The sequence below is a fragment of the Triturus cristatus genome, chromosome 6, assembly GCF_964204655.1.
Source record: "Triturus cristatus chromosome 6, aTriCri1.1, whole genome shotgun sequence".
NCBI classification, from domain to species: domain Eukaryota; kingdom Metazoa; phylum Chordata; class Amphibia; order Caudata; family Salamandridae; genus Triturus; species Triturus cristatus.
Window position 1 is genome coordinate 547173193 of NC_140589.1, and position 21957 is coordinate 547195149.

General features: G+C 47.2%; 1 protein-coding gene across 2 annotated transcripts in view; it reads left to right on the top strand.

Annotated features, from left to right (window-relative positions):
• Positions 1–19803, top strand: part of MEI4 (meiotic double-stranded break formation protein 4) — a 176681-nt gene extending 156878 nt beyond the window's left edge. For both annotated transcript variants that reach the window (XM_085609204.1, XM_085609203.1), the window contains one exon: positions 18972–19803. In XM_085609204.1, the coding sequence (XP_085465330.1) occupies positions 18972–19621 (650 nt within the window). In that variant the 3' untranslated portion in view covers positions 19622–19803. The remainder of the gene's footprint in view (positions 1–18971) is intronic.
• The last annotated feature ends 2154 nt before the right edge of the window (positions 19804–21957 follow it).

Consider the following 21957-nt stretch of genomic DNA (forward strand, 5'->3'; position numbering starts at 1 on the left):
AGTAGCCCCTTTTTCAATGCAGGCTCTGCTTGCCCAAAGTGTAGGCTGACACACAGCCCCCCATATCTGACCTACAGGTCTAACTTACCCACTTACATTTGAAGGTTGTTTTTTCTGCCTGGGGTCATGGATGCCTATTGGGAGACTTACCAGGATGACCAGTGGGAGAAGGAGCCCCTCAACGCCCTGCCTTGGGATGATTTTGTTTTATGACGCAGTGGACAATTCCATTCACACTGCGGTTGCGGAAGCTATGGCGCCGTTAGAGGATCGCCTGACCCGTAAAATTGATAAGGCCTCTGCGCTTTTAGCCAAAGCTGTGCAATTTGCGCCAAACCCTACACCAGGTAATGCGGTGTCTGTCAGCCCCACCTTCTAAACGACCTCGAGACTCTGGCATCGACGCTGATGCATTAAGTCGCCTTAAGCAAGCATTCTTGGTTAGCTCGCAGGCACTGTTCCAGCAGCACCTGTTGGACCCTCACCTCCTGTCCAGGGGGCAGGACGATCAGGGCGACGCGGATGATCAGAGCGACGCAGATGATGATGCTGGTCCCTCTCGCCCCTGGCTCCCTACTCGCCCATCCCCGGACTCTGGTGACCCGGACCTATGTGCTGATATGTTGAACCCTGATGACATCCTCCACCCTCAGTTTTCGGACTGGGCCCCTTGGGTCAAGGTAGCCCAATATGTGGCCAGTCGTATTTGGCGACCATTGGAACCTGGAGGGGAAGGTGGCAGCCACCCCGGATATAGATGCCCGCATGGCCACCTTCCTACAGAAATTTGTGAAGGACCCCAAAAATGGCATAGACCTGTCTTGGCGGGCTTGCCAAGACAAGCTGTTGGATGCTTTGGGCCCTGCCACCAAAATATTGGACATGGCCGAAGAGGCTAAAGCCTCAGGTTCCCTTATTTCCCCTGAACACCTCTCCTCTTGGGCGCAGAGGGTGGTGGTTTTCCTCGGGAACGCCAACTGCGCCCTGTCTACGGAGCGGTGGAGGTCTCTTCTCATTAAGATAGACCCCCAACGTTGGGAACCTCGCCAATTCGGAAGCAGGCCCGGTCGCCCAGGGAGGCTTGTTTGGGAAACCGTTCATCAAAGAACTGGGGCAGTTTGTTAACACTTTTACATCGTTAGACAAAGCCCAGTCTTCGATCCGGAGAGTGTTTCACCCTCGGGTTTTCCGCGGGGCCGGACGAGGTAGGGGCAGCTCGTCCGGCCGCCCTTATAACAGGGGATAAGGCTCCAACCAAGGACGTTACCAAGACCAGGTGAGATTTGGGAACTTCTACCCAACAAGAGGTCGGCACGGCAAAGGTCGAGGCGGCAGAGGCGGTGGTGCCTCCAACTCTTCTGGTGAGTGTTCGCCTTTCTTCCCGTCTAAGTGTGGGGGGCCGTCTGGCGCGTTTTTTCCGGGCTTGGATTTCCATCACGGGGGATGCCTGGGTGTTGCAGACTACAAGGGTTCCACATCGAATTCCAGGGGGATCCGGTGCAGCCGGTCCGCCCAAGACTGCTCTGTTTTTCGTCGGCAGACGCCGCATTGGTCGACTTAGAGGTCGGCTCCCTCTTGGAGAAATGGGCGATCACGGAAACTTCTCCTCATCCCAGAGGGTTTGTCAGCAACATCTTCCTGGTGGATAAACCAGATGGGGGCCAAGGGCCCTTAATCAACCTTTGGGAGTTCAACGAGTGGCTTGTATATCGCCACTTCAAGATGGAAGGGATCCATCTTCTCCGCGATATTCTACGCCCCAACAACTGGATGGCGCGCCTCAACCTCAAGGACGCCTACTTGGCAATTCCTATTTTTCCGCCTCACAGGCGTTTCCTCCAGTTTTTTGGGAAGGACAAGACCTTCGAGTTAAACACTCTCCCGTTTAGCCTGTCGTCAGCCCCTTGGTACTTCACCAAGATCCTTCGGCTGGTCATGGAACTCCTTCGGGCGTCGGGAGTTCGCCTCATCGTCTACCTCGACAATATTCTCCTAATGGCGAAGTGCCTCAGGACGTTGGCGGCTGAGCTCCAATCGGCGATGAACCTCCTGCAGGGGTTGGGCTTCGTGATCAACAAATCCAAGTCCACCTTGGTGCTTGCTCAGAAGGTCATCTTTTTGGGTTTCCTAATCGACTCGGTAGCATCCTCCCTCAGCCTTCCCTCTCACAAGTTGACAAATTCGTCACGAGATTCGGAGGACTCTGACCCAGTCGCAAACCTCCCTCAGGCAACTGGCTCGCATTGTCGGCCTGCTCTCAGCATCCATCCAGGCTATCTTCCCGGGCCCCTTGCATTACCGGGCCCTCCAGCGCCTCAAGGCAATGCATCTTCGCCGTGGCCTTTCTTATTTGCAAAAGGTTCCGCGGTCTGAGGATGCCAGGGAAGAGCTTCAATGGTGGCTTGCCAACATGGAAGCCTGGAACGGGAGACCGATCTTTGGATCCACGCCAGATATCGTTATCGAATCCGATGCCAGCAGGTCCGGCTGGGGCGCGAGGTGTGGACAATTCACCATGGGCGGTGTGTGTGGTCTCCTCGAGAACAACAATATCACATCAACTGTCTGGAGCTTTTAGCAGGCTCTTTCGAAATCCAGTGCTGCACCAGGGACTCAATACGGTCATGTGTCCTCCTCAAAATGGACAACGTTTCGGCAGTCCACTACATAAACCATCTTGGCGGCACGAGATCGAAGGCCCTCTCGGACCTAGCAGCACACCTTTTGGCAATACTGCCTGGATTGTCAGGTCTCTCTCACGGCGGAGTATCTTTCTGGACGGAACAATCAGGTGGCAGACTTTCACTCTCGTCATCTTCACCATGCAAGTCTTTGAAAACTCCACCCAGGGGTGTTCTCGGATCTCCAGCACGTCTGGGGGCCCCTTCTCAGTGGATCTGTTAGCCTCCCGCCTGGATCACCAGCTTCCTCGCTTCTTCAGCTGGAGACCAGATCCCTTGACGGAGAGGACAGATGCGTTGCTGCAGGATTGGCGGAACGAAGCAGGCTACGCCTTTCCCCACCTCGCCATGATAACGAGAGTCTCCGCCCAGGTTTGCTGACAAGGGGCGACCTTGGTGCTGGTCACCCCAATATGGAGGTTGCAAGTGTGGTTTCCAGTTCGGCTGGAACTTTCTTGGGATTCTCCAATCCCACTCCCCTGCTTTCCAGACCTCCTGCTCAATCCGGACAAGGATCCTCACCTGCTCATTCTGCAGGGCTCTCTGGCCCTGATGGCATGGAGGTTTATCAGGGATGTTGGAAGGTCCCAGGTCTTTCGGGAGCAGCTGAGAAGTTCATGGCAGCAGATGTGACTGCCGTTTTAAATATTTTGGCTGGCCTGGCGGAGGAAGGTTTGGTTTATCGCTCGATCAATACCTTACGTTCTGCGATCTCGGCAGGGCATGTCATGGTGGACGGCTCCCCAGTGGGGGAGCAACCCCTGGTGTGTAGGTTATTGCGAGGCATTCGCCTGTCCTTACCATCGGAGCCGAGGTACTCTGTCATTTGGGATGTAAATCAAGTCTTGAACTTGTTCCTGTCCTGGCAGCCGAATAGATTCCTTTCCCGCAAGGAGCTTTCGTCGAAGTTAGCCATGCTCCTCTGCCTAGTCTCCTGCAGGCGAGTGTCTGACGTCCGGGCGCTTGATGTGTCTGGGAGAATACTTTCCCCTTTGGGGGTCACGTTCACAATCCATCTACAGACTAAAACAGGCACAAAAACTATTTCCTACCCTGTCTTCCCGGATTCTCCTAAGCTCTGCGTGGTATCTTACCTTAAGGCATATGAGGAGATGTCGGAAGAATTCCGCCCTCCGGGTGAGCAGCAGCTGCTTATCGCCCTTAAGAAGCCTCACAAGGCTGTTTCCTCTCCAACAATAGACCGCTGGGTCTGTTGGGTGAGGCAGGAAGCGGGCATTGACCTTCGGGTTTTTGGCGCCTATTCGGCAAGGGGGGCAATGGCCTCTAAAGCGTTTACCCTGGGAGCTCGTCTGGAGGACATTCTGAATGCTGCAGATTGGTCTTCATACTCTACCTTCAAGCGGTTTTACTTTAAACCGGTGATTGATATGGCTCACTTGGTGGTGAGTAAGCTTTAAACAAGCATAATCCTCGCCTCCGCTCCTGACATAAAAAGAAACTTTTCCTTTGCAATCGTGACGGAAAGTTTCAATTCTATTAAGGACTCGGAGGTGAGGATTATTCCGCCCAGGGTACACCTACGTGTAACTGCCCACCCTCGTATCAGGGTAAGTAAAGTGTATTATGCTTGGTTTTATTCCAGTTACAGTTGTGTTGGATTTTGCCTTTGACTTTCCCCCTACAGGGCTAAACCTTAGCCACAGCGGTTGCCTTATTATTGTTGTTGTTACTTCCCGCAGGGGACTCCGTCAAGCAGGATTCCTGAGGTGTTCAGGCTGGCTATTCAAGAGCATCGAAAGAGGGGGGAGTAGAGGCTGACAGAGGACTATAAGGTGTTGGAAGCCCTGTGATTGGTGGATTCCCACAGACACTCTGTACAAGGACTGCATACTCTACTGTTCAAACTCTATTCCATTCCCTATGGTTTATGGGAATGTTAGTTTTACCAGTTTCTTCAAAATGGCTGCTTGTTAATTAAGTGGAGAAAGTAAAGCATAATCCTCTCCTCCGAGTCCTTAATAGAATTGACACTTTCCGTTACGATACCTAGGAAATTTTTCATTCACCACACAAGTCTTGTTTGATATACAAATCACAAATTAGGCTCTTCTGTTTTATTTGATGCCTAGCTAGAATATTTATTAGCATGCATTTCTTTCATAATGTACTGTTACGGAAGTACAGAAATTAAACTCCTGGCATCCTTCTTAACTTTTTTGCTTTTGATTTGATAACATGTTACTGCATATGGTAGGTAATATAATTCATTATTACTCATGAAGGTTAACAACAATATTGTTTTATTTTTTTTAAATCTAAAAAAAAAAATTATTTCTTCAACTGGTTGACATTGTTCAATGTGTCTAGAGACACCGATTTATAGGAGTATGAAAGCAGAAGCGTGAGGTAATGTAGGTTTTCCTGGCTATTGTGAATAAGTTCTGTATGTATTCTATTAATGGCTAAGTAGGTGTTACTATTTCTTTCATAAACTGATAATTCAGCGTGACATCTTGGGCATACAGGTGATCTGGTTAGATATGTGAGACAATCTAGCCAGTGCGATATACACTCAGCGCAGAAATTTGTAGTGTATCAGCTTGTGTTGATGGTTACATAATACTAAGCGCATCTGTATACAACAAGCTTGCCACGTTTGGTTGGTTAACGGATGTCCCAGATCCATCTCCCATGCTGTTCTAAGTTTAGTATCATGAATAGGTAATAGGCCTAGGCTTGTGTGATAAATACTTGAGATTAGTCTGCCTCCTTCCGACGGCTACATCTGCCTGTGGATTCCTCACCTTTTGAATATCCCCTGCGCCAGCATTCCGTGGAAACTTTTTTCCCTAGCTCTCCACGCCGACTAGGTCGTCACAATGCCACGGCTCTGCTCGCACATCCGCATGACGTCACCGGAGCCATAAGAAGGCCTCCTCGGCGTGATGATGTCTGCTCCCTTTTTTCCACGCCGTCAACGCACAACTGTTTTCTGGGATTCTCCATACTGTATTCGTGTTACTTTGTAATTTCTCCAAGCTTAACTGTAGCTGTACGATGACGACTTCAAGAAAGTCGGGATTCAAGCCCTGTAGAGAGTGTGGGGGTCACATGTCCATCACTGACCCCTATGAGGACTTTTTGTGGTGTTTGTCATCAGACTATGACGTGGAGGGCTGTTCATGCTGTCGCAAAACGAACACGAAGGCCTTGAAAGAGCGTGAGTCCAAGCTCTTCATGGCAAGAGCAAGGAAGGAGAAGAGGGGTTGGAAAAGGTCCAAATCGAAGTCTTCGACCTTGCATGCTTCGAAGTCGAGGAAGCATAAAAAGAAGAGGAGGCATGGCTCTCTGCGTCGTTCATCGAAGGGAAAGGCTTCGAGGTCACCTTCTCCGTCACCTCGACATCGACAAAAAGACTTTGTGTCTCCATCGCCTTCGCCGTCTCCTCGGTCGACTACGGATCATTCTCCTTCACCTAAAGGTACCCCGGTGCGGTTGCCGACATCAAGGGGCTCTCCGGCTTCGTAGGGCTTACCTGCTCAGGACGAACTTTCTCCTGTGCATGAGACAGTGCCTGTGGCTCCGGCTGTTCCGGCGCCGGATGTACCTTGCGTGGATCCTGACTCTGGTCCGTTTCCTCCATTTCTTGGACTGGGGTCAGATCCCTTGCATTTTTTTAATGCTATGTATGGTGTGTTTGCCAAGGCGGCCTTCCCCTCCAGAGCACCTTCGGGTCCCGTGGGTCCGCTTGCCTTCAATTTGGGTGTGCCTCAACAATATGCCCAGACACCCTTCATGCCTTTAATGCCAACGGCGCCGTCTTTGCAGTTTCCGGCACCGAGGTTTTCGACGCCGTCCCCGGTGCTATCTGGTGGCCCTTCCTCTCGACTTCGTACAGTGCCTATCTGGACGACTGGCTGCTCAAAGCGTAGTCGCCGGAGATGGTGCTTCATCATCTGCGAGTAACATCTCAACTGTTGTTCAACTTGAGTTTTTCAATAAATGTGCCCAAATCTCACCTGGTGCCCTCTCAGCGCAACCTGTTCATAGGGGCGGTACTGGATACTACTGTGTGTCGAGGATTTCCACCTCCACAAAGCATTTCGACATCCAGGAAATGATCCCTTTGTTTCACAATGGAGCGGTTGTTCCAGTCTTAAAGGTCCTTCGCCTGCTTGGTCTGTTCGCCTCCTGCATTCTGTTTTGGACCCTCCATCGACGCCAGCTCTGGAGCTATCGGCGCCGCCGATGCCGCAACCAAAGTTGCGTTCAAGAATAGAGGCACAGATACTGTTGGAGGAAGAACAGCTTCGAAGGGAGGAGGTTGAAGAAGGTGAAATCGAGGAGTCTGTTGACGATTTTGAGGGTCTTCAAGAGGCTAGTGGCCTGGAGACCTCCTCGGAGTTGGAGCTTTCTTCCTCAAGAGCCTCACCATCTCAAGAGGTGGCTCCCTATCATACAGTCATTAGAAAGGCTGCGGAGCTTTTGGACTTGCAATTGCCTACAGCAGAGAACACACCAAATTTACTCAGAGGTTTTACATTCTCCATCTTCTATAGTTGAGCCGCTGTTGCCGTTTAATGAGACTTTAACTGAGCCTATCCTTGAAGTGTGGTGTAAAACTCTATCTGCTCCAGGAGATCCTGCCTTCCTTTCATCTCATCCGTCCCCTGAAAGTTTAGTGGTACAGGTGTACTGTTCTAAAGAGTCTACAGGCGCATGTTCTCAAGCGCCTGCCTACAGGGAGTCTTTTCTTCTTCTGGCATGGTGTTAAAGTCATCCAGTGCTACCTCTTTACTGGGCTGATATATACACGCCCTGATGGATTCTGCTAAACAATTAGCACCCAAGCTGCCTGACTAAGATCTTGGTAATTTTATGGAGTTTCTGACGGATGCACAGGCTGCAGCTCGTCAGGTTCTACAGTCTGGGCTTGACACAGCTGATTCGGTGGCCATGGTTATGAGCTCCTACATCGTTACCAGGAGACAGGCTTGGCTCTGATCCTCTGGGATTTCTCCAGATGTGCCGGCTACCCTCCTTGACCTTCCGTTTGATGGATCAAACTGTTCGGAAAGAGGGCTGATGCTTTGCTTCAGAGATTCAAGGACAGCAAGGCCACGGCAAAGTCCTTAGGTTTGCAAACTGTCAAGAGGGTTTGGTTGTAGAAAGTATTGAGGATTTGGAAGGTCTTCCTTTCGTAGTCTGCGACAGCCTCAGCAACAACAACAAAGCCCTCTTTACAAATCTTACACACGGAAAAACAGGGGTCGCCCGGGAGGGTCAACCCGTCGATTCTCCTCCTCCTCCTCTACCTTCCCTACTCACCCTGGTAACGCAGGAAAGTAGCCCTAGATCCCCCATCCTTGAGCATACGGGTCCTGTGGGGGGTCGGCTGTCCCACTTTCTACCGGATTGGAAATCTGTCCCTTCGGACTTTTGGGTTTTGAATCTTGTAGAGAATAGGTACACCCTTCCCTTTCGGAAATTCCCTCCTCCTTACCCTCCTTGCCAAAGATTCTGTTCGGAAGATCATTTACTTGTTCTTCAGAAGGAGGTCTTTGCCTTGTTGCAAAAAGGTGCGATAGAGGTAGTCCCGGAGCAGGAAAGGGGTCAGGGATGCTACTCCCGGTATTTCCTGATTCCCAAAAAGGATGGCAGGTTACGTCCTATCCTGTACCTCAGGGCCTTGAATTTTTACCTCAAACAGGAGAAATTCAAGATGCTGACTCTTGCTCAGGTTCTTCAGGTGCTGCAGCAAGAGGACTGCATGGTGTCGATCGATTTGCGGATGTGTATTTTCACATTCCTACCCTGAAGTCGCACAGGAAGTATCTCCGTTTTACAGTAGGGTCGCAGCACTACCAGTTTGCGGTCCTCCCATTTGTGAAGACTCGAGGTGCAGTATTAAGACCAAAGGTGATGGCAGTGGTGGCAGCTCATCTCAGGAGGTTGGGGATTCATTCCAGTTTTCCCCTATCTGGACGAATGGCTGCTCAAAGCTGAGTAGCTGGAGATGGTGCTTCATCATCTGCGAGGAACATCTCAGCTGTTGTTCAACTTGGGATTTTCTATAAATGTGCCCAAATCTCAACTGGTGCCCTCTCAGCGCAACCTGTTCATAGGGGCGGTACTGGATACTACTGTGTGTCGAGCTTTCCCACCTGCACAAAGGGTTCTGGACATTCAGGAAATGATACCTTTGTTTCACAATGGAGCGGTTGTTTCATTCTTGATGGTCGTTCGCCTGCTCGGTCTGTTCGCCTCCTGCATGCTGTTGGTCAACCATGCATGCTGGCACATGAGGGCACTCCAGTGGTGCCTCTGCAGGCTGTGGTTTCAACACAACGGGGATCTCAGGGAGACGGTCAGGATTTCCAGGGACACTGCAGCGGACCTGACTTGGTGGAGCGTGGAAGGCAACTTGTCCCAAGGAAAGCCATTTCAGCTTCCTCTACCGGTGGCCACAGTGATCACGGATGCCTCCACTCTAGGGTGGGGTGCTCATCTGGGGGATCTGGAGGTCAAAGGTCTCCAGAGGAAAGGTTGCTTCACATCAACCTTCTGGAATTGCGGGCGATACGTTTGGCACAAAAAGCTTTCCTTCCTTCCCTTCGTGGTCAGTCGGTTCAGGTCCTGACGGACAGCACTACCGAGATGTGGTACATCATCAAACAGGGAGGTGTAGGGTCGTATTGCCTCTGTTGAGAGCCTCTGCGACTTTGGTCCTGGGCTCAGGGCCATCAAATTTGTGCGTTTGCAAATCATCTAGCCGGTGTGCTGAATGTTTGTGCGGACAGTCTGTCAGCATTACTCGACCGATCATGAGTGGCGGCTTCATCCGGAGGTGGTCCATCACATCTTCGAGATGTGGGGGTCTCCTCAGTTGGACCTGTTTGCCACTCACGAGAATGTGCATGGCCCATTGTTCTTCAGTCTCCAGTATCCGATGCGTGGAGCGCTGGGGGACGCGTTTCAATTGGATTGGAGTGTGGAACTCCTTTACGCGTTTCCTCCCATACCCTTGATTCCTCAGGTTCTGAGGAAGATTCGCCAAGACCGGGCCCAAGTTATATTGATTGCTCCAGATTGGCCAAGAAGGGTGTGGTACACTGATCTACTTCACCTCTCATCTCACCCTTCGCTCCGTAACCCTTTCAGGGCAGACCTTCACTCGCAATCGCGGGGGCAGGTTCTACACCCCCACCTCCAGAGCCTGCACCTTCATGCCTGGAGATTGAACGGGCATTTGAGTTCTTTCTCTCTCCCGCCGGATTTGGTGGATGTTATTTTATCGTCCAGGCGACACTCCTCTAAGTCTGTGTCCAGGTGGTCTAGGTTAGTCAAATGGTGTGGAGAGAAGTCCATTGAGCCTTTAAAGGCCCAGCCCACTTGTCAGATATTATTCAGTTGTTGCTGTTCTTGGCCCAGCCGGGTTGTGCTGTGGCCACTGTTAAGGGTTATTTGTCTGTTTTATCAACGTTTTTGTTTGTTTGCTGGATCAGCCGTCTGTTTAAATCTCGCATTCTTTTGGGAATTTATTAAGGGCCTTACCAATAGGTTTCCGCCTACTCCCTTTATTGTGACTCAATGGGATTTAAATCTTGTTTTGACTTTCTTGATGGGTTCCCCGTTTGAACCTTTGCATAGTTGTCCTTTGAGACTCCTGTCTTTGAAAATGGTCTTTCTTGTGCCTATTACCTCAGCCAGGAGGGTAAGTGAACTTCAGGCTCTCAGTTCAAAACCCCTGTTTTTGACCATTCATGCTGAAAGGATGGTCTTCGAGACCAGGGCTGCTTTTCTGCCTAAGGTGGTTACTCCCATCTAGATTGCGTTTCCATAGTCCAGTCTGGTGGTGATGAGTGTGTTGGTGCCTGCCTTCCTTGAGTCCGGAGGGATCCACTTGAAGGTCTTGAGGAGGATGTAGAGGGTGTTGAAGCAGCTGTAGGTGACGGCGTTGACCTGTCGTTCATGGTGAGTGATGAGTAGAGTACAATGCCGAGGTTCTTGGGGTGGTCTGAGGGGATAGGTGGGCTTCCGAGGGCAGTCGGGCACCAGGTGCTGTCCCATGGAGAAGGTGTGGTACCGAGGACGAGAACTTCTGTCTTCTTGTCGTTGAGCTTCAGGCAGTAGTTGGTCATTCAGACTGCAACATCTTGCATTCCTTTCTGGAAGTTTAGTTTGGCAGTGGTGGGGTCTTTGGTGAGGGAGAGGATGAGTTGGGTGTCGTCGGCGTAGGATACGATGTTGAGGCCGTGTTGTCGGACAATGGCTGCGAGGGGGGCCATGTAGTTGTTGAAGAGGGTGGGGCTCAGTGATGAACCCTGTGGGACTCCGCAGGTGATTTTTGTGGGGTCGGAGAGGAAGGGTGGGAGTCTTTGGCTTCTTCTGGTGAGGAATGATCGGTTCCAGTCCAGGGATGTTCCTTGTATGCCTGTGTCTTGTGGTCTGGCGACTAGTGTGCGGTGGAAGACTGTGTCGAAGGCCGCTGATAGGTCGAGTAGGATGAGGGCTGAAGAGTGGCGTTTGTCCAGGAGGGTGCGGATTACATCTGTGGTGGCTAGTAGGGCTGTCTCTGTGCTGTGGTTGCTTCGGAATCCGGATTGGGACAGGTCGAGGACGGCGTTCTCTTCAATGAATTGTCAGTTTCCTGTTGACTGTTTTCTCTGCAACTTTAGCTGCGAAGGGGAGGAGCGAGATGGGCCGATAGTTCTTGAGGTTGGTGGGGTCAGCTGTGGGCTTCTTGAGCAGGGGTCTGACTTCTGCGTGCTTCCAGTCGTCTCGGAAGGTGCCTGTTTTGAAGGTGGTGTTGGTGTGTTGTAATTTGGGTGCGATGGCGGCCGCAGCTCTGGGTATATGTGAGGGGAGCAGGGGTCGGTGGGGGGCCCCCGAGTGGATGCTTTTCATGGTCGAGGCGGTGTCTTTGGCCGTGATCGGTGCCCAGTTGGAGATGGTGGGCTGGCTGGTGTTTCTGGGGGGCGGGGTCTGTCTGTGGTACCTGGTGGATGGTCGATAAAGTTGTTGTAGAGGATTTTGATCTTGAGGTGGAAATAGGTTCCAAGCTTGTCGCAGAGGTCTTGGGATGGAATGATGTCTGTGGCTTCGCTGCGTGGGTTGGTGAATTCTTGAATCACACTGAACAGCTCCTTGGAGTTGGTGAAGTTGGCCAGGATTTTGTTGTGGATGAAGTTCCTCTTGGTGGCTCTGATCTGGTTGTGGTAGTCCATCATGGCGTCCTTGTAGGTGGTGTGGTTTTCGGTTGTCTTGGTGTTTCTCCAGTTCTTCTCCAGGCGTCTGCAGGTGTCTGGCTTCTTGGAGAGCGGTGGTGAACCAGGCGGCTTTCCTGGGGCGTTGTCTGTCGGGGTTGCGTAGCGGGGCAAGCTCGTCTGCGCAGTTGGAGATCCTGGTGTGGAGGTCTCTGGCTGCGTTGTTTGCGTCAGGTGCCCAGGCGTGGTTGTCTCGGTGAGAGTGGAGATAAGTTGCTTGTCGGTAACCTTGCTCCAGTTCCTTCCTGGTGGGCGTGGGCCTGTTTTGGTTGCCTTGTGTTTGTTGATGGTGAAGTGTACGCAGTGGTGGTCTGTCCATGGCAGCTGAATTGTGTGTCTGAATTGTACGCTGTTTCCCGCTGCGAAGATGGGGTCGAGGGTGTGTCCTGCTCTGTGGATCGGTGTGTTGACGAGTTGTTCAAGTCCGATGCTGGCGAGGTTGTCACAAAGGGTCGCTGGGGTTGTCGAGGTGGAAGTTCGGGTCTCTAATGAGTATGTAGTTTGTTGAGGCGATGGCGTGGTGTGCGATGAAGTCGGTGACGGGGGTGGTGAAGGGTGTTCGGGGGCCGGGGGGTCTGTAGACTAGGGTTCCTCGGAGTGTGGCTTTGGGGGTGGTCTGGATCTAGAAGTGCAAGTGTTCGGCGGAAGGGTTCGCTGCAGGGGGTGAGGCGGTGGGTGCTCATGTGGGCGATAGCGAGGCCCCCTCCTGGGTGGTTGGGGCGGTCTTTCCTCTGGATCTTGTATCCGTCTGGGATGGCGGTGCTGATGTCAGGGGCAGAGGATGCGTTGGTCCGGGTCTCTGTGAAGAAGGCAATGGCGAGAGAGTCGAGTAGGTTCCAGATTTGCATGGCGTGTTTGTGTATGGAGCGTACGTTGAGGAGGATGCATTTTAGGGTGTCGCCGGTGCTGGCGTCAGCGGTGTTGGAGGCCAAGGTGGTGGTGAGGGTCTAGCAGAAGTGGAGGCAGGAGAACTGGCCGTGGATCGTTTTTTGCGAGGCCTGTTGGCATTCTCCAAGTCTTCCAAAGTTGAGTACGAGGAGGGTGGTGGTGTCATAGCGATGGGTAATGGGAGGTCCAGGGCGTACCGGCAGCGCAACCGTGCACTGGCCGCCATTAAGTAGGGGAGATGGGAGGGAGGAGAGGCTGGTAGGCGGGAGTGGGGGAATTCCGGGGGGGGCAGGGAGGGGCAGCAGCATCGAAAGGTGAAAGTAACAGACTGGCACGAGAAAATAAAAACAGTGGTGGAATTAGAGCAAGACACAGATGGGCACAATAACAGTGGCACAACAGGGAAAAATTAAGAAGAAAAAAACGGCTGAGAAAGGTTGAAGGGGTTGCAGGCATTCTGGACCCAGTTGGAGCGGGCAGCAGGCGTAGGAGCAGGCAGCAGCCTCTAACCTCCCAAGGAGGAAGTCTGGGTCTGGAGGCAAGAGACAGCACAGCGGAGCTGTAGGGAGAGAGTGGACGTAGACAGAGGATCGGAGGTCCCTGCTTTTATTCTTCACATCTGCAATGAACACGAAAGAGCAAGATACCAGGTATTTAAGCAGTTTGAGAAGAGTGAAGATGTGATCATGTATTATAAGGAATAACATACTCTCTGCTGTACATTTAAATGATATTGCAAGTCACCAATCCATGGCCTTATAAAGGAACACAGCTTTCAACATAATTTGTCTATGTGGGCATGGAACTTCTCTTTGAGTTGCAATGTCCTTCTGATGCACAGCATGGGGTACTTTATCCTATACGTAATACATAGAAGCATGCAATCTCTAAGAGCCAATCTCTGCCTTCTTTTTAAAGTTGACTTATTTGATTTGAATTGATCACATTTTGTAAAGCGTGAGGTATTCCCAAGGGGATCTTGGCGTGGCCTATGTAGTGTCAATGGGTGAGAGCTGCCAATGGAGATTTTACCCTGGAAGAGCAAATAACCAAATTTTTACTGATTTTTCTAAAGGCCAAGAGATTAGGTTGAATCTTCAAATTCCAAGGCATCTGGTTCCAAAGACGGGCAGAGATATAGTAGAAGCTTCTGCCACCCCAATACGCTTTATTGTCAAAATGAACCTACACATTTCTAGCTGAAGCTGATCGAAGAGATCTATTTTGATGTTTTTCAAAACCTGAACTGTTACATTTTGCAGCCTCTGAAGTTTCTTCAAGATACCCTGATGGGCATGAACTTAAAGTTCATTACAATAATTTAACTTGGTTAAGTCAAGGGAGGTAACCACTTTTTCTGCAGATTGACTGGCAGAAAAGGAAGAATCTTCTTCAAAGTTTTCACCAGCAGGAAACATGAGGGCGCAAAATGGTTAGAATGTCCTCTAAAAGAAAGGTTGGAGTCAAAGATGATTCCTAGGTTTCTAGCTTTAGAGACAGCACAGGGAAGGGAACCAAGAGATTGAGGCCACCAAGTATTGTTCCAAAAAGATGTGTCACACCCAAAGAGGAGGACCTCTATCTTTAAGAACTTTAGCTTCAAGCCATATGAACTCATCCGGTCAACTTATAGCATCTCAAAGTCACCTGTAATTAAGAAATGGCGTATCTTCTCAACATATTTATTACAGTTGGGTTGTGACATCATATTGACTTTTAACAGAGCAATCCACCAAGGTGAAAAACAACCACAGAGCAGGATTACAGCTGCAGTTTAAACATTACAATGAAAACTGGATTTTTATGCTTTTGATCGATTTTTCTAAAACGAACCATGATAAACAAAACCGATATTCCCACCAACTTGTTTATTTTTGCACACTGAGGGCCATTACAGGACAAATGGAGTATCTATGCATTTTTGTACACATTGTGAACTGATTCTAATATTGTTTTGCAGCAAATTCCCACCTACATTTAGATATACTTAATTTTGCACTATATTCCTATGTTATTCTTCATGAATGCAACCATACTATCTCTTTCATATGAAGGAACAATACAGTAAGGGTATAAGTGGTTTACAGGAGGAGCGATGGCGTAAGCATGTATTAAAAGGAATAAAATAACCTCTGTTCTTTTTAAGCATCTTACAAATCACCTTGGAGTTCTTTAAACTTATAAAGGAATTCACCCTTTTCGCTTCGTTCCTCTATAGGGATATGGAACATTTCAGTGACTTTTAATAACCCTATAATGTATACAGGGTGTCCCTTTTCCCATATAGTTATGCTGTCCTGCTGAAATGAAGCAAATGCTGAGCCTTCAAGTGCCAGGTTTAACATTGTTGGACTTGGCCCTCTTTGCAGGTCACCTCTAAACTTTTTATCTTCACCCCTCCTGATTTATGAATTTGTTTTTATTGGGATTCTGTGCACTTTACCACTGCTAACAAGCACTAGGGTGTTTGTGCTTGCTTCCTAAAACATGGTAAAATAGGCCTACACGTGATTGGCAATTTTAATTTACTTAGAAGTCCCAAGTATATGATACCTAATGTACTCGGGCCCTGTAAATAAAATGTTACTTAAGTTCCCGCAGCACTCATTGTACCACCCACTGACCTAGCACTTTACAACATGTCTCAGGCCTGCCACTACAGCCTATGTGTAGTTTTAAAGTGCCAATGTGACCTTGCAAATTAAACATTTTGGCCTAAACCTCTTTATAATACATATATGTCAACCCTATGGCTGGCCCTAAACAGCCCATAAGGCAGGATGCATTGTAGTTAAAAAGTAGTACATGTGTTTTTACATTTTATATGTCCTGTTAGTGAAAAACTCTTAAATTCTTGTTTCACTACTGTAAGGACTACCTCTCCAACAGGATATCTTGGATTACCTTATTACATCTAATAAGTTTTAACTTTTTGATTTGAAGCATGTACAAATGTCTTGTCAGGACTCAAATTGTAATTTAAAATCCTCTTTAATGGTAAAGTCTGATTTTTAGATTACAATTTGGAAATGTCACTTTTAGAATACTGGCAATTTCCTGCCTCAGACTTTCTGAGACCTTCTAGGAGGATGGAGCTGTTCCCTGCACCACTTACATTTCAAAGAACTTCCTCCAGCATACTCATGAAGGAACTTGACATCAGACTTGTTTCCCCCTAGACCTCTTAAAGCCTGGGCAAGGGATGAAAGGGAAGGAAATTTCCAGAACCAGATTTGGGGTTAGACTAGATCAGGGGTCTCTAACCATTTCTGTAGTGAGAGCTACTTCTGATTAGTTAAAATCATCTTGAGCTACTTAAGGCTAAGGAACTTGGGCATTGCTACCAGGCACCCCCACACCCAGCTTAATTGGCTTTATGCCTAATGTCCATAGAGCCAGATGCTATGGTTTGAACAAAATACTTTGACTAGGGGCACTGTGACATGGCTCCCATGTGTGTCAGTCTTTGGGGAAGTATGAACATGTGTGCATAATGGGATATATGTGTATGTGTGACTGAGAGACTATGTTGTATGTCCTGTGCCACAAGTACATACATTTCGCCATATGTGGCACCATGCAATTTGTAATACAAATGGGAGAAATTTCAAGTGCAGAAAATGTTTCTGCAAAAATGTTCAGAGTATGGAACATTTTTCTGTCCTTTAATTTCTCCAACTTAAAATAATGGCTGTATGTGTAACTTATAATTATGGCGCTGTATCAAGAAAATTAAGCTGAATCGTTAACTTTGTTAATGTAGATTCCATAAAACTCGTCATTTGAATGCTCTCCCATTTCCAAGTGTCACGTTTACAAACATCATGTATCTTGCTCCCAGTGACCTGTAGACATGATGTTTAACTGCTTCCATGCTCATGACGAGCCCAGCACGTCATGAGGCACAGTGGAGCTGTGCTCATGGTGAGCTGGGCTCGTCATAACGGTGGCGGCACTCCCATGCGCAATTGATTCCCCACCTGCGAGGGAGAATCAATCAGTGAGCCCAGCTCGTCATGAGCACAGCTCCACTGTGCCTCATATGATGAGCTGGGCTCGTCACGAGCTCAGCGCCGCCGCTCCCCACCCCCCTGCGCCGCGGGGGAATTACCCCCGCAGCGAAGGGATTAAATAGGAGGAATTTTAAGTGAATACACACGATTCATAAGACTTGAAGTGGTATTTTGCTTAATTGAAGGTGAGAAAGACATTAATACGTGGGGCCTAATTACGAGTTTGGCGGTTCCTGTTTTACAACTACGGTGGTGGGACCACCATAGTACCGCCGCATTCTTCGGCGATCCCTGATTCCCGCAGCTGTGTGAGGCTGCAATATGTTGGCCCTGTGGCTGTAGCACTATCAAGCATATTAAGAGTTTCCTCACAGCGACCTTTTTCATGGCAATGAGCTCTCCATGATAAGGATGGTTGTGAGGAAACCAGGGGGGCCCTACAGGGCTCTGTTGCCTTTGTGTACGGGGGTGCATGCAGGGAGGGGCACATGGTGTGCCCCCTTATATTTTCCCCTTTCTGTTCCTGCACGGACCGCATTGCACAATATTGAGCATTTCTGTCTGTGCCGGAACTGGCTGCGGCGCTCCCATGAGCCTTAGAAACCCACCGCCGTGGGACCGCCACTGCTGGACTGCTTGCCAGGATTACAACCCGTCATCAGACGTGACGACTGACCACGCGTAGCGGCCTGCTGCAAGACCGCCAAACTTGAATCTGGCCCTTAATGTTTGATATAAAATGTTTTCTTCACCTTAAATTTCTCCCAAAAGAAGACATATAAATGAGGCATAGCGTCTACTACCCACTGGGAGCAAAAGACCTTCTGCTTGTAAATGTGACACTTTGAAATGGGTGAAAATTAAAATGAAGAGTTAATTATTAAGGTTGCTTTTCAATTTCTCCCATTTAAAATCATTCAGAAACATGATTTTGTTCTCACGCTCCTATATTGAATCGACAAGGACTTTTAACTACTTCAGTGCTTCCGTTCTTCTGACTGAGCACTTTCCATTGTCAGGCACTGCTTTCTACAGCCTGATGATAATGTAAAATAAACACAGCCTTCTCTTAATGTCAAAAGAAATATTTGACCCTTTGCTTATTTAAAAATGAAATGAAGGTTGCAAGTTATGTTGAAGGTATCTGGGAGCTTCTGGTAGCTCACGATTGACTGGTTGGAGATAACTGGACTAGACGTTTCCCCCACTTCAGGTATATATATATTGGACCTCCTGAGCCTCTCCTCGGTATACCTCTGGACATTACAGAAGGACTGCCTTGGTCCCCAGAGGACTACTCTGCTCCTTGATGCACAGAAGACTACCCATCTGCCTGAGGCTTGCATTGTTCTTCAGAGGACTACCCTACTGCTTGAGGCATACCCTGCTGTCTGAGAAGGAAGCCTGAACCTGCTCCCCTCATCCCAGACTAATCTGAGTGATTCCAAGGTCCATTTGGCTGACCTGTTCTGAGCCTTAGGGACACAACAAGCTCCAGCGGCCTCCCTACAACTGCCAAGCTGACATGGCTGCAACTGGCCTTACCTGGGCCTGCAACGAGACCTGTCTGATCCATGCTGGCCTCTGCTGGCATGAGTTCCTTATCCCCAAGAGGTGCCTCCCCACGCCCTGACCTTTTCTCTGGCTTCAGTTGAACTTCTGTGAAATCCTTTCGTTTTGAACTCTGTGCACCGGACTTGAAGAAGTTAACTTTTTTCAGCTGGACTAACCTGGTCCCTGTATCCGGCCTGCACTTAATTGTAGCTGACTTTGTCCCAGTCTAACGCAACCAGATGTACGCAGTTAGTGCTTTCTGCTCCTTGGCGCTATTTTTACCTGATCATTTAAAATTTCATATCGCCTGTTCTCCTGATTGGATTTGTGTTTTGGTCTCATTTCATGTATTAAAATCTGCTCTATCTTTCTAGGGTGGTGTGGGATAGCTCTTGTGTTGTGTTTTGTTTTATTACTGTTTGTTTGTGTGGCATAAATAATTAACACAGTTCCTCTAGGTTAATTCTGACTGCTTTTGTGTTGGGCAACCAGAGCAGGTTAAGCACAGGCTAATTTAGTGACTTTTGTGGTTCAGCCTGACAAAGATTTTGATTGTTAAAGATGTATTAAGTAAGGATTTAACTTGGTTCCTCATTTTGTGCTTTTAGGTGACACATCTACACGGGCGACATCGCAGGAAGAGAACATTCCAACTACAAATCAATTATATCAACTTGATGATTCTGGTTGTGATACATGTAATGAAGAGAGGATGACTCTAGTTGATAACTTGCAGAGTTTTGAAAATTCTTTGTGCACTTTAACAAACGCATCTTTTTTAGATTGTCCTTACAGTTCATTGGACATAAAAGAAAAGAATTGTGTTGGAATGGCGAAAGTATTATCTGCTCACACAAGTTTTTTGCAAGACCTTTTAGGACTCAAAAAGTTGACAGAATCTGGAAACTTCACAACTAATTTCGCAAAGTTTGAAAGCAACAGTTCTATCATATTGGATTCTGTTTCAGGATTACTTGATGGCTTATTGTCTTTATATAAAACTCCAAATGTCCATTTTTCAGCTCTACAGACCGAATCAATTAAAGTTTTAACAAATCTAATTTCTGATGCCAGATGGAGTAACTTTGTTCTTATGAATTGCGCGAATCCATTTCAAGAATTTGCGAAAGAATTAATATCTTACATTTTATGCAATAGCAGTATCAATAGGGTAAGTACCTTTTTGTATTTTCTTGTCATGTTGCTAAAATGTATTTATATTTACCGACTGCGAAGTTTCCAACTCTGTTTCTTGTGACTTCATCAATGTTAGGATGTATTCGCTTTGTTGAAGTAATGTACAGAAGCAGACCGCTATTTCCCAATCTTTGTCATATCAACAGATTCAAATAGTAGTATGGCTCACATATTTGTAAAACTGCGATTACAGTGCCTCCCTGTGAATTTACTCTGCAATCTATAAAGGTTACCATAATCTCTATCCACACCTTCTGAATATATTTAGAAGTCAAAGCTGGCCTATTAGAAACCGGATGTGTCTATTTCCTCTTGAGTGTAAAGTCTGCAGGAGTGTAAGGCAGTGTGCGCCCACCCTCCTCCTATTTGAAAAAGCTCCCTTGAGCAAATGAGCTGACGAGCTCTGGTTGATGCACTTGCGCCCAGTGAGTGGTACTGAAACCTGAGAAGACTTTGGGCAGCATCTCCAGCACCCCCAAAAAAAGTGTTGCTCTCTACTGAAGAAGGACAATTATCCTGAAACACGTGTCTAGAGATACACAGCACTGGCTGCACCAACAAGGGTGAAAAACTAAAGCCTGACACCGAAGAAAGTGTTATCATGCACCTCATTTATTATGATGCATTGGGGTAAACTGAGTGCCGGAGTGTAAGGCAGTGTGCACCCACCCCCCTCATATAATGCATGTATAACTGGACATATAGGTCTATAAATATACATATACCTTACTAAACTTAAAACTACATGTAGCTAGAAAGCACTCTGCCCTAGTATCTCCCTACAGCCTGCCATACAAATGAGTTGTATGTATTTATTCCTGTATACAGAAGTTCTGCGTTGGTAGGTTACTGAAAGCCTACGTACCTCAGACTGTCTGACAGGCTACATGAATAATAATTGTTTCCTCATATGTATAAAACTTGTACAATTTGTAAAACACTGCATTTTTAACTATACCTTCAGACCCTGAAACTCAGTATTATTTTAAACATCATGTCTTACTATCTAAGTACATACAAATCTTCTTTATAACTTACAAACAGCCACCCTAAAGGTTATCTAATAAATAAATGCTAATTTCCACAGATTCATGCATAGTTTTCCTTTCAATTCTGTGATTTGTAGTCTTCTTCTAAGATAGAATAAATAAGACTAAAAGTCCCATAGTTCACAGAAAAACATTCTTTCTGCTCAGCACATCATATATGGCGGTCTAAAACTTGGCAGAGTTTCTGGTACATTCTTAAGTATGAATTTAAAACTTTAGGAGCAATTTTTTTAAATATTAAATAGAGCATGCTGCAAAAAAATGTACAATATGCAGTTCTAGTGCAACACACACACCTAGCCTTAATGTCACACAGTCACATACTCACACACCCAGAAAGAGACTTTCATACCCATTACAATATGTAAAAATACTTTTATCTGTATATCATAGGCAATTTTATCGACCTCATACAAACATCTACCTTTTTAAACACCTTTTTTTTTTTTTTTTTTTTTTTTTAAGTTCAATCAAATTCAAACATTTGAAAATGTATTTTGTTGGTGAAATACTTTTTACCTTTCATTAGTTACAATACTCTCAGAAAATGTGAAAGCTAAGCATAAAAATGGCACACTACTTTCATACAAAGCAACCATTAATTATAACCTTTTAAACTTTGCACTCTCTGATACTGCGGAGGGCAGCAAATAAAAACATGCCTTTCATATTTTAGTTTTGTTACTCCCCTTCTGAATAGCTAGTATGCATTCACCCTTTCATGCACTTTTATAAAGAAGCCCAATATGGAAACGTATTTGTGCATATTTCCTAATTATTTGCGACCAATTCACGAATAATTATAGGAGTCCCAAACCACACTTAGCCAGGCTGTTCTATTACTTTAAAACTTAATTACACTTTATATGAAAGCCCTCAGGAAAGCAACCCCTATTATTCAACAATGAGTTCAAACACCTCTAATTTTACAAAAAAAAGGCAACTCTCTTTAGCACCCTAACCCAAAAACTCCCTTAGCAGAGTCTCCATAGCAACCCAGTAGAAATAGGTCACAGGTTTGCAGCACTTTCTAGATTGGTCATACTAGTAACAAAATTAACTGCAGCAGGAGTGGTTGACTATACACAATTAAAAGCATATACAAGTTTGCATTACATTCTTTTATGTGTACCAAAGCCACTCACAGACTCACTTATCCTTTAGAGACACTACCTAATTTTATCAACTTGCATACTTATACCATCCAATGAAATATGTATGTTTTTAAACCAGTGCCTCACCTCCATTCAAAGTGCCTTACATGTTGAGCACTGTCTTATTCAGCTCCAGCCTTTTTCTGCCTGCTACTGCTGCTACACCTCAAAATTATAATATAGTGTGTGGATTG